The 13639-nt window shown below is 44.7% G+C and overlaps 1 protein-coding gene across 1 annotated transcript in view; it reads left to right on the forward strand.

Moving 5' to 3' along the window:
• The window catches only part of kdm5a (lysine demethylase 5A), a 31115-nt gene extending 20550 nt beyond the window's left edge, over positions 1-10565 (forward strand). The window contains exons 22-29 of the mRNA XM_080420821.1: positions 1144-1323; positions 2216-2797; positions 3057-3215; positions 3492-3620; positions 4122-4269; positions 5020-5240; positions 5496-6002; positions 9057-10565. Of these exons, the coding sequence (XP_080276947.1) occupies positions 1144-1323; positions 2216-2797; positions 3057-3215; positions 3492-3620; positions 4122-4269; positions 5020-5240; positions 5496-6002; positions 9057-9422 (2292 nt within the window). The 3' untranslated portion in view covers positions 9423-10565. The remainder of the gene's footprint in view (positions 1-1143; positions 1324-2215; positions 2798-3056; positions 3216-3491; positions 3621-4121; positions 4270-5019; positions 5241-5495; positions 6003-9056) is intronic.
• Positions 10566-13639: the final 3074 nt, after the last annotated feature.

Genomic DNA, 13639 nt, shown 5'->3' on the forward strand with positions numbered 1-13639 from the left:
CAAGGTTTCTGCCCGACAGCAATGTTATGCTAGGTAGCACTCTTATGAATGAATTTTAAGCAGGGATTTGCTCACAAGAGAAATGTTGTGGAACTGCTGTGTGGTCTATGATGTCATCACACCAGGAGAGCAACCTACAGCAGTGCTTCTCAACCAGTGGTCCTCGAGAGGGTTCCAGGTGGTCCCCAACTAAATGATGGAGAGTTGGTAACCAAATGGACCCTTATAGATCTTTAACTCTTGAGAGTGTAAAATGAAACCAAATGGACCCTTACAGGTTCATTTGGTTTTATTATACGCTCTCAGGAGTTAAATTATTGTTAAACATCTGCTTTACTTAATTTACAAGAAGTCTAGAAGTCTAACAATTAGAAAATGTAGAATAATTGTTATTTTGATCAATGTTTGCCTGTTATCTCTCCTATGGTACCAACATCAATACAGCATGGAATTGTGGACAAAATCGTATGCAACGATAACAAAATATTCTAAGTCTTGGGTCTAAGAGGCTAAATCTCATCAAATGGTGATGGAAGATATAATGGTAGTCATTTATTATGGTCATATATTTACTTGGAGCAACATGGCTCTGTGCACTTGCATCTTACACACACTTTATTAGTGGTGTAGTTGTGGTGAGACTCATGACATTTGGCATCTCTTTAGCAATAGGTTAGTGCTTAAAAACATAGCATTATCTCTGGAAAGAAAAGTGTCTCTCGGTGGCTTTTCACTGTATCAAACGGAGATATTCTGAACCAGCTTCTAATCTTGTGGATCTCAGGATCCATGGCTTCAATGTTGAAGTGAACGCCATCTGGTGGCTACCTGTGTGTTACTACAAAAAGATGTCAGACTGGGCCACGATTGAAAAATGACCGAATGTGTTTTTTAATCCGTATAGCAAGGACTGCTGTATACAGACATTCATTGAAAGTATACATTTGTACATATATTATGCAAATCAAGCACTTTCAGTCATTAAAATGAAATGTATAGAAATATAATTAACATTTTTGTCTCTTGTGAAGCCCAAAATTAACCAGGCATCTTGTATATCGTATACTACGTTAGAGTAATTTGTGATTATTTGCCTGGTGGATGGTATTTTTTTGCAACCCCTGCTCTTAACCTCCTTTCCAGAACGGCAGTAGCTATGCATACCTGGACCAGCTGGAGAGCCTGCTGGCCAGGGGCCGATCCATCCCCGTACGCCTAGACCCCCTGGCCCAGGTGGAGTCCCAGGTCACCTCGGCCAGAGCCTGGAGGGAGAGGACAGGCCGCACCTTTCTCAAGAAGAACTCCACCTACACCCTTCTGCAGGTGGGACCGCACGTAGTGTAGGACTTTAGGAGACCATTCAACCCTGTGCTGTGATGTGTAAACATACATTTTCAACCTGGCTTCCCTATTCTGGGTCATAGGCGAAAATGTTCATTTTGTTTTAAAAAATAGCTAATCTACAAGCTCACTGTTGTATATTGGCTATTTTTGCTATTCATTGTACAACGATCTATATACAGTAGGGTAGTTAACATGACTGGTTTGAAGTTACAGTAGATAGGGGGTGTTCGATATCTAATAACTTATCGCAGATGCTTTTAACCCATTAAGACCGGGAACGCATGTGTCATTTTAAGATTTCTTTGGCTATTCAAAAATAGCAGATCTACAAGCTCATAGCGCGGCACAGAGTGCTATGAGCTTGTAGATCTGCTATTTATTTATTTTAAATTGTGTAAATGTGTACAAATCTTTGAATATGTATATATTATATATGTTTTAAAGCGAACATTTGTAACTCCGATCTGTGCTTCTGGGGGTCCGTGGACAAATACATATCATTTGGGGGGTCCTTGACATGGTAAAGTTGGAGCACCACTGATATAGCAACATACATTTTTAGATATGTATATGGTCAGCGGACCTCCATCTCAAAATGTTTTGTTCCAGGGACCCCCCAGAAGAAAAAAGATTTGTGTTACAAATGTTCGCTTTAAAAATATATATATTCAAAGATTTGCACACATTTTCAAGATAAAAAAAAAATAGCAGATATACAAGCTCATATGAGCTTGTATATTTGCTATTTTTTCAATAGCCAAAGAAATCTGAAAATGACACAGATTTCCCGGTCTTAAAGGGTTAAAATCCTTCCTTGGATTATCCCCCCTTTCGCAACCTACACCGTAAACACCTCCGTCTCTCTCCCAAGGTGCTGAGCCCGCGCGCAGACATCGGCGTCTACGGCAACAGCAAGAGCAAGCGCAAGCGAGTCAAGGAGCTGATGGAGAAGGAGCGCGGCGGCGGTGGCTACGACCCAGACGGCGGCCCCTGCGGCGACGCCGAGGAGGGGCGCGCGGACGAGGTGCGCGAGCCGGCCGTGGTGGTGGCGGCCTTCAAGGCCAAGGAGCACAAGGAGGTGGAGGCCATCCACACACTGCGCGCCGCCAACCTGGCCAAGATGGCCATGGCGGACCGCATCGAGGAGGTCAAGTTCTGCCTGTGTCGCAAGACGGCGAGCGGCCTCATGCTGCAGTGTGAGCTGTGCAAGGACTGGTTCCACGGAGCCTGCGTGCCGCTGCCCAAGACGGCGGGCCAGCAGCGGAAGCCCGGCGGCACCGGCTGGCAGAGCAACGGCAAGGAGTCCAAGTTCCTGTGCCCGCTGTGCCAGCGGTCGAGGCGGCCGCGGCTGGAGACCATCTTGTCGCTGCTGGTGTCTCTGCAGAAGCTCCCGGTTAGGCTGCCTGAAGGAGAGGCTCTCCAGTGTCTGACGGAGAGGGCCATGGGCTGGCAGGTAAAAAAACAACACAATTCCCAGATCACAATTTTTACGAAAACGAAAAACAGGCCTATCGACAACATGAGCAGGAATTAGCATTAAATAATGTATATCTGTGTCATTTTAGATTTTTTTTTTGCAGACTTTTACTTGCAACAGAGTATTTCTAAATTGCAGTATTGATACTTTTACTTAAGTAAAAAAATGTGAATACTTATTCCACCACTGCCTAGTAATTACTCATCCGCTCTCCTGTCTGTCCTGTCCCTCCCAGGACCGAGCGCGTCAGGCCCTGGCCACAGACGAGCTGTCCTCGGCCCTGGCCAAGTTGTCTGTTCTCAGCCAGCGCATGGTGGAGCAGGCCGCCAGGGAGAAGACGGAAAAAATCATCAATGCAGAGCTTCAGAAAGCCGCCGCCAACCCTGACCTACAGGTACTGCTGGGACATATCTCATATTCAATATTCCATATTGCATATTCTATCACTTGTGCGCATTGATCAGGTTGTTTTTCCTGTTGTCATACATTTCTCAATAGGCTAAACTTAGCATTTCATTTAGGTAGCTACTAGCTATGTGCAAGACCACGAAGAAAGGCATCAGCTGACTGAGCCAGAATATTCAAATGTGCCTTAAATGGCAGTATGGAGTTTTTTCTAAATGTGTTGCAACTGTAATACTTGAGGCATGATTATGTCACCCCTCTCCAGGGTCACATCCAGACGTTCCAACAGGCCGGCTTCAGCCGAGCCATGTCACCTCGGCAGTCTGTAGACTATGACGACGAGGAGACCGACTCGGACGAGGACATCAGGGAGACGTACGGCTACGACATGAAGGTGTTTAAAAAATGCTAAAATTATTTAAAAATCTTCAAACTAAAATGTTCACAAATAGATGTACAAGCTCGCAGCGCGCCACAAAGTGCCGCACTGTGAGCTTGTATCTGCCATTTTTTTATAGCCAACGCAAAAATCTAAAATGACCGGTTGCAATGGGCTAATCCTCACTATATGCCTAAACTTAATCTAACCTTTTCCCTATCCCTAAAACGGCTCAAATATACTCGCATTCCTGCATTTTCCTCATCGTTCAAATCTAACACGTGGTCCTCTCAAAGACCTCTCCGCTTTGTGTGTCAATGTTATAGTGGTTGTTATTGTTATTCAGTGTTCATTTTATTGCTTCCTATCCATGCTTATTTCCTGGTGTGCCATATTACGTTTGTTTTAAATTGATGTTATTTGATGGCATTTATAAAAGAAAATGTTTATTGTATCTTTTGAAAAGCACTTAAAAAATATTTTTTTTATTATTATATTGTGTGTTAACTTCCTCAGGACCCGGGAGAGGTGAAGCCCTACCTGTTCTGTGACGAGGAGATCCCCGTCAAGTCTGAGGAGGTGGTGAGCCACATGTGGCCGACCGTTACGCCCTCCTTCTGCGCCGAACACGCCTACTCCTCAGCCTCCAAGTCCACCGTCCAGAGTAAGACGCTGACTTTTCACCACTTAACCCATTGAGCCTGGGAACGCATCTGTGTCATTTTTTTTATTTAATTAATTATTTTTTATTTTTCTTTAAAATGTTTGCAAATCTTTGAATATATATATTTTAAAGTGAACTTTTTTTAACTCAAATCTTTGCTTCTGGGGATTCTACAAATGTCTTCTAAATCATAACAGTTTTTTGAAAAAAACATAGCTATAATATCAGTGGTTCGCAAACTTTTTTGTCAAAGACCCCCAAAATGATATGTATTTGGCCGCGGACCCCTATCTCAAAATATGTTGTTCCGGGACCCCCCAGAAGCAAAGTTTAGCAAAATTTGCTTTAAAAAATATATATATTCAAAGATTTGCAAAAAAAAAATAATGATTGTTTTTAAATAGCAGATCTACAAGCTCATAGCGTGGCATGGGTTAAACCCTATATAATATTGTGTTGATTTTTTTCCCTCTATATCAAAAAAATAGCCGATGTACAAGCTACTGTTAAAAAATGAATACTTTGAATAATGTGTTTTCTTTTTCCGACGTGCGGCTATTTTCAAATAGCAGAAGTTTATATCAGGCTTATGTGGTTAATGTCTGCATTGAGAGGAGCATTTACCTGCCCTTGTTTATGTCTTGTTTTTGTGCCACCGTTCACACACTGGACAATAATGTTCATCAGCCTAAATATATCGCCTTTGTCTCGCTCTCCCATCTCCCTCCGCTCCCCTCCCCTCCTCCCCAGGCATGGGCACCCCCAGGAAGCAGCCCAGAAAGACCCCCCTGGTCCCCCGCAGCCTGGAGCCCCCCGTGCTGGAGCTGTCATCGCAGGCCAAAGCCCAGCTGGAGGAGTTGATGATGGTGGGCGACCTGCTGGAGGTCTCCCTGGACGAGACCCAGCACATCTGGAGGATCCTACAGGCCACGCACCCCCCCTCGGAGGAGAGATTCCTGCAGGTCATGGAGGTACGGTTTTGAATAGGGGACGGTGCAGATCGGCTATTTTCTCTGGTTTAAAACGAAACAAAAATATTTGTCAAGTTTCAAATGGGAATGCTAGGGTTTATGTGGTTTAACTGAAGAGAAAATGTGTCCGACGAGAAACTTGTCAGACAGTGACTAAGGAAACGCATGTACTGGCAAAGTGAAATCCTGTATTTGCATTGTACTACAGCATTTGCCTGTTTTATTGACCCCCCCCCCCCTCTCTCTCTTTTCCAGCCCGAGGACTCTCTGATGGGGAAGCCACTGAAGCTCAAGCTAAAGGATTCGGAGAAGAAGAGAAAGAGGAAGCTGGAGCGAGCCGAGCACCACCACATGATGATGGTCGCCGCCTCCTCCTCCTCGGGCGCCGGGGGCGGGGCCTCTGGCCTGGGTGACCACCACCGGCCCGGCGGCGGAGCCAAGTCCAATAAGGAGCTGAAGAGGTCGGGCCTGGAGCTGGGCCTCGGGGGCAACAAGCCCAAGAAGAAGAAGCTGAAGCTCAACCTGGAGAAGAGCCGCGAGATGAAGCAGCTGGCCAAGCGTCTGGCCAAGGAGGAGAAGGAGAGGAAGAGGAAGGAGAAGGCGGCGGCCAAGGCGGAGGCCCAGCGGGAGGGCCTGGAGAAGAGGAAGGAGAAGAAGGTCCTCGACATCCCCTCCAAGTACGACTGGTCCGGAGCCGAGGACTCCAACGACGAGAACGCCGTGTGCGCTTCCAAGAGTTGCCAGAGGCCCTGCAAGGATAAGGTGAGGGGCCAGTCAGCCCGTCCATGTCAGTGTCTACTGAGTATCTAGCCTTTGGGTCCATGTATTGTAACGTGGTAATACGGCATCTTATTGATTCTCGACATTTGTTTATGGGTGTCCCTTTTATGAAGTGGAGAGTCAGGGCAGGGGGGAGGGGCTGTAGCCTGGCATGGCCAGACTAATATCTCTGCGTAGATATTAGTCTGGAACTTCGGTGTGGCTGAGGAGTGCCAGACCAATCTGCCCAGGGCAATTATTTTTTATAGATGTGGCAGATTTGTCTGGTTTCCAGAGGGGCTGCTCTTTGCTCATTGCCCTTACGTGAGAGGTGCTTTTCTGAGGTGATGTTGCAGAAAACATAGAGATCATTTGTTATTATTATGACAGTCTACAAAATACATTTTATTCATGAGAAACACTTGAGTGTCAAATGGCCAGACAGTGGTCCTGATTTTATTCCGACATTGGGAAATTTGTCTTTGACAGTGAACTCATTGAAAAGTCCTTTGGTGTAAGGCCAGCATAAGTCATACTTGGAGCGTGGGATTGCAGCAATACATGCTGACAATAAAAAAAACATTATGTGACAATACAAAAGGAACATTAAAACACACAGGAGAAAGCCCTGGGAACAGGCATGTGCACACGTGGCAAGTTCCTTGGATAAGGGGGGCCGATGAACGGGATCTAGACTGATGTTCATGAAAAGGCCTGTGTCATCTAGTGAAGTAATCTTCAGGGTAGAACGGCACACAGGTGACCCATAGATGATTGATAGAGACAACTTTGGCTTAGCAAGTAACAGAGGGCAAAAATAACTGACGTGCATCTGTTCAGACTTACGAGAATCTATTTCTTAAGTAACATATCCATTAGAATCAACCCATTACTGGCAAAGGCCGCCAGACTCGGCAATCAAACCCCTCGCGGCTTGCTGTCAGGCTGCACTAGAGCCCACACGTGGTACGCGCCCCAACCACTAGGTCATCGGCGCCCCCAAGGATGCCATGTCTTCTAACATCTGTTTCCACCAACACGATCCATCATCGCTATGTGGTTACATAACACGCAAAACAATGCTTAGTAACTTTGCTTTATAATAAAGACAAATATTGTACTGCTTTAAAGTTAATATACTTCATGTTGTGAGACTAGTGACACTGCATACTACAGCAGTCTTGTTAAAACACAAAGTATTTCATAATATTTGGAACCTAGCTGCAATGCCATTATGGCTGTCCTCGACAAAATACATTATATAAATTGAGATATAAAAAGAGATGATTTTTCAAGAAATAAAATTAATTTAGCATAACCGATTAATCGTTTATTCGACTATGAAGGGACTGCACGTTACTAGTTCCCAAATGTCAGCCATCATCATCAGCACCCACTAGGTGATACGGTCAAATCGTACCAGCTCTATCCAGCGTTTGCAAAGTCCTGATGCTGCTGCATTTTGAAATGTGAAAGACGCTTTGGTCACAGTAAGGACAAAATGATGATAAAATAGGTCACCGGTGTTAAAACGTAACCAGTTCCTGGAGTGGATTCCACATTATGTAAATGAGCTACAAAAGATCAGCTTCAACTAAGCTGTCAACCTGTTGACGCTCCCGCCTTACTGACCGAGAAGCTGAGTTGGACTGTGAATGTTGTGTATGATAGTGTTGATTTTGACAGCAAATTTTGATTCAGTTTTAGTCAGTCTTTTGAATCAAATTCCAATTTGAAAATGTATTTTGGCTGATTTTACATTTGGTTGCATGCTGAAAGTAGCCGATCTACAAGCTCACAACGTGTCGCAGAGTGACGCGTTGTGAGCTTGTAGATCTGCAATTTTCAGTGCACAACACCCGAGCACAACCAAGCATAAAATGACTTGCCTTTTAGTTCTACTGGATCTCTTCTCCACTAGCCCCTTAATAACATTTTAGTCTAGTTTTTATTTGTTGACGAAATTGTCAAGATATTTTAGTCTCAGTTTTAGTCATCATAGCTTAGTTTTTATTTAGTTTTCGTCAGTGAAAAAAGGTAGTCGACAACACTTTTTCGTCCTAGTTCTAGTCAACGAAGTCAACACTGGTGTGTGACAGCACACCACAAACATTAATATCCTGGCCTGGCCTTCCCCATGTGAGACTGAGCTCTGTTTTTTTCACCCATTTGCTGAGCATGGAGCCGATGACGAAACACCCCCCCCCCCCCTCCCCAGAGACAGAAAACCTCCTTTTTCAAAAGAACATGGATCTTTATTGAATATCAACAGCCGATAACAGCACTGGAACACCTTAAAGAGAGTTAAACATAACGTATTAACAGGGGGGTGTAACCAGGCGGTCCTCTTTTGGGAGGGCACAGTAAAACAGTGACCAGTCTCCTTCCCCTGTCCAATCACAGCATTTTATTTGGGCCAGGAGTAGAAACGGTGAGATTATGAAGAAACCACATGGCCCTAGCCTTCCTTGGTATGTGTAAGTCAGTGGTTCAAACATTTTCATGTTAACTCTCTCACTGCCAGACTTATTTCTGGCCGCGTTTGCCCACTTTTTCAAGTAGTCACAGAATATTTATCTCCATTATGATCGATCCCCTGATGATTGCTAATCACTGAGGGTTATACTGTGTGGTTTCACAAATGTCAACGAGGTCATCGCGACCTCGTTGACATTAATCGTCTGCCTTTGAAAATGGCATGTCTGGGCCAAAAATACATAGAAAAAAAAAAGTGCTCATGAGCCGAGATACAGCCTTTTTCAGTAATAAGTTAAACAAGAAGTGAATGGCGCAGCAAATCTTCGGATCACGATATCTTGGGTAAAAGATTTGTAACAGATTGATGCTATATTAACACCCCTGGTGTTCCCCGGACCCCCCTGGTCTAAGAGATATTGCACCTACAAATGTTTTTACATATTTAACTGATTTTCAATCTCTTCCCCACGAAGATCGTAGATCCCCATTTTATCTGAATGACATCACTGATCCTCACTCACATTTGTCATTTGGTCTGCATCTCTCTCTCTCTCTCTCTCTCTCTGTCGCCCCCTCCAGGTGGACTGGGTGCAGTGCGACGGCGGCTGTGACGAGTGGTTCCACCAGGTGTGTGTGGGCGTGACGTGCGAGATGGCCGAGAACGAGGACTACGTCTGCGCCGACTGCTCCCGCAAGAAGGCCGGCGTCTCGTGCGGCGGCGCCGTGTTCCTGCCGCCGCCGGCTGTGGCGGTGGAGGTCAAGCTGGAGGAAGAGGAGGTGGTGACGGAGGAGACCACCGTGGTGATGCTGGCGGGGCCGTCCATGTGCATCTCCGCCGGCGGCGGGGGGGGCAGCGTGCCGCAGCAGCAGAGCCTCCCTCCGGTGTTGCACCTAGCCACCGTCACAGTGACTTCACACCAGCAGCAAGCACAGCAGGGCAGCTAGCCTAGCGCCCTCAGGGAAAAAAGCCCCTGAACATATTAACTAAACAAAAATGAACGCCGAAACGCAAAGCGTACGTGCGGGTGAAAACCACTGGTACCGCACGAGAGCGCAGCGACGCAACTCTGTAATCCGGGGCTACTGGACCGGGTGTAACAGAGGTTAGAAATCACTCCCATTCCCGCTCACCTCGCTTATGAATGAATTTGGCATAAAAAAGGGAGCAGAATGAAGACGGCACCTTTTGGTCTATTACTGCCTGTATCTCAGAGCACACGGTAAAAGACTCCATTAAAGGAGGAGAGAGAGAGGAGAGCAACGACCTCCCTTTCACAACAGACTGGACCTTCCGAGTGCAGACCCGTGAAGACGAAAAAGGAGGGAAAACGATCGAGCGGACACAAAACGCGCACAAAGCGACGGATAAGGGGGCAGCTCCGTCCTTCGCACCATAACGTGATGGACGCCGAACAGTTAAACCGTGACGCCCACCACCGTTCAAGCTCGTCCCGAATGCTCCCCCAGCGTCCCTGAGTATTGAGATGTGTCCAGAGTCCAGTGGTTCTCAAACGTTTTGATTTCAAGGACCCCCCCGTAACTCCTAGAGAGTCTCTAGGAGTTACAGACCTGTAAGGGATTTGGTTACCCAGAGGGTCCCTGGACTCTACTTTGAGAACCACTGGTCCAAACGGTTATCATTGCTCTTTCACACACACACACACACACACACACACACACACACACACACACACACACACACACACACACACACTCATCACAGCCGGTTTACTGTAACTCATCTGTCTCTGTCTAAACGTCAAAGGTCAGTCCAAACAGGGGAAATAATGATGTTACATCGCCAATATCATCATCACGCTCTTCAGCTAGGTTTGACTGTTTTTAACCCAGCAGCTATCTGGAACTGGTCCTCCTCCCTCGCCTTGCTCCTCAGAAACTTTAACATCTCAATATTTTAGGATTACAACAACTAGGAAACAAATGCAAACAGTTGTAAACCAGTTGTAATGTAGTGGAATTATTTATAATGTATATAGGTTTTAAGCGATTAAAAAAAAATCGGGATTGTGGCTGTTTTTTGAGTTTCTTTTCTGTTTTCTCACCTTTAATAAAAACTTCCTAGTCAAATCACAGAATTATCTGACTTTCTTTCTTTTTTTTTACTTCACACATCTTGTGAGATTTTAGCCCACCTAGTTCCATGAATGGCATAACTGAATTGCAGTGGTGTAAAGTAACTAAGTACGTTTACGCAAGTACTGTACTTAACTCATTCAGTGCCAATGACGTCGCCGACTTCACGTTTTTATAAGCCCAGAGTGCCAATGACGTCACCGACGTTTAAACATAATTTTTTTTCAGAACCCAAGATATGATGATTTGAAGATTTGCTGCTCCATTCACTTCTTGTTTAACTTCTTACTGAAAAAGTCTGTATCTCGGCTCCTAAGCACTTTTTTTTTACAATGTATTTTTGGCCTTGGCACAGGGGTGATAAAGCCAGAAATAATTTTGGCACTGAATGAGTTAAGTTCAATTTTGAGGTATTTTTACTTTACTGGAGTATTTCCAGTTTTCAGTACATTTTGAATTTGGGACTTTTACTTGTAAGGGCACGGCCACACCACACTTTTTTGGAATCTGCCAATGCTTTTCCATTGGGAAAGGCGATGTTTGCTGGTCTTGCGCATCTTTCCGCCTGTCGCGCACACCTTGCGTTTATGCGCTCTATACGCCTGCTGATACATGCCATACCATACTTGGTGCAAAAAACTGTCAGCCGCGCACAACCTGAGTTTAACAGCGGGCAGCCATAGTTTGGTGTGGCCCTGCCCTAACAGAGTATTTCTACATAGCAGTATTGATATTTTTACTCAATTACAAGATTTGAGTACTTTTTCCACCACTGCTGAATTGTCATTTTTGCACCTAATGTAGAAATATGAAAGAGCTTTCCTGTCAGCCAGTCTGTTACTGAGAAAATGACGGAATATGACACTGAGTTATCTGTGTTACTCGTTTACCTTCATTAGGAGACAGACATACTGTAGTAGTAGCAAGTCAGAGATTTCAAGGTGTAGTCTTTTTTTTGTTGTACTCTGTGCTGCACAGTACCAGGCTTGAGATCTTTCCAAAACTTTCATCAGTCACTGCCTTTTGTATGTCGTATATTTTTCGTACATTTCTCAAACGGCTTCCTCTTTTCATTCATTGTTAATAATTTGGAGCTTGTCTAAAGGTGTGCTCTGTTTTGTTTCTTACTTGTTGTTGTGAGTTTCTTACTTCCACTGGAATATGTCTGTAAAACTTTTAATCCATTCGCTAGGAAAACGAAATACGAAGGAAAAAAAAACGACACAATGCTCTTGCAACACATTTATTAGAGTATTAATGTTTAGACCCCACTGGATCGCTGTCGGAGTAATCATCTATTTGATGCTATTCTATCACTCAACTGTTTGTGTAGATGAAATAAGAGCTATACGTTTATTCCTATTCATTCAGGGTTAGATTCATTAGTCAGATCGCTGTCTACTATTGAAACATGGTAATGATTTACACTCCCTCTGAGTTTAATCCCTTCTGGTCCCATCTTCAAGAAAAGTGGAAATATATTTTTTGCTACGAGCTTGTAGATCTGCTATTTTTTTTAAATAGTGAAAGCAAATCTAAGAATATATATTCTACAAATGTCTTCTAAATCCTAACCGTTTAAAAAAAAAACTTGTGTTGCTATATCAGTGGTTCCCAAACCTTTTCATGTTAAGGATCCCCAAAATGACATGCATTTGGCCGCGGATCCCCGTCTCAAAATATTTTGTTCCAGGACCCCCCAGAAGCGGTGCCGCGCTATGAGCTCGTATATCTGCTATTTTTGAATAGCCAAAGTATATGAATCCTTTGCAACACTTCCGACTGCTCCCTCAATTCAGTGCTTAATTTATCCTCTGTCATACAGCGGTGTCGCGCACTGAACATAACCGATCTGACAAGCTCAAACGAACTTGTAGATCTCGTGGGCTTGTAGATAGGCCATTTAGTTTTTTTTGCTTTACTTGACCAACAGATTTCCAATCGACGTCTCATCTACTGTACTGTCTGCATCGGGGGATGGAAGCGAGCCTAATCCGGTCTGAACTGACCTCAGCTGCTTTTACCTGACCCAGTCACCTCTGTCACCCCGTTGACTCTGCTGCAACAAGTGAGTTAGAACCCTGCAGACACACAGGAGGTGTTGGTGGTTTTTTTTGGACGATGGGTCACCAACACCAGTCAAGGCCAAGTAGCACTAGATCATTAACCAGGACGGACTGTCACTGGCATTGTCACAATACACGGTAGATTATGTAATTTCTTGCCCAGTTAACATGGTTTTGTACATCTCTGACACGTGTCCCTTTATATTTAAATTGTCTTTGTTACTTGTGGCCAGCCACACACTCCAGCCCTGGTACCATTTTCAAACTTGGGACCAAGTTCTGTGAGACTGGTGAAGTCAAAGGAAGACAACAACCCAAGAAGACCGGTTCCTCACCCTTGCTTCACTGAGGAACCATTCTTCCAGAGATTTACAGGCAGGATTTGCACAACGGTACCAAGGACAGATGTCAAAGTTGCAGGACCCACGCTCAGGTGCCAGTCACACACCTGTGACTGGCACACACCTGCCTGCAAATGGTACCGGGGCTGACATTAAATAATGTGTAATCTGATTAACGGAACACCAGCTTCACTTGCCCTATGGCACGGGCCTTATCCTGAAGGGACAAACGTGGCATCTTTGGGGCGTTGTTGGGGGCAGTGTTGCTGCTTGGAGCATACACAAACTCAACAAAGTTGCAAGACCCATGCTCAGGTGCCAGTCACACACCTCTCAGCAAGTGTCTGCTGTCGCTCAAAACAAGAGCGATTACCAACAGAAGCATATTGGGGGATTTTGGCAATTTTTTTTGGAGGCGCTACCCTCACGTTTAGCTGTGTTACTCATTCCACGATAGCACAATCCTTACGTTATACCTATTAAGTTATACCTCGTTGTAAAGGTGACTAATCAACGATAAAACACAATACCAATCGGTATTATTTAAGGGGAGAAATAATCAACCAAAGTTAAGTTTCAGAACTTTTTGTGGGCAGTTTAGTTCAACTAGCCGATCTACATCGATACGTTGTGAGCTTGTAGATTGGCTATTTGGAAATGT

This window comes from Gymnoscopelus braueri (assembly GCF_963280865.1).
Source record: "Gymnoscopelus braueri genome assembly, chromosome: 23".
In the NCBI taxonomy this organism is placed as follows: Eukaryota; Metazoa; Chordata; class Actinopteri; order Myctophiformes; family Myctophidae; genus Gymnoscopelus; species Gymnoscopelus braueri.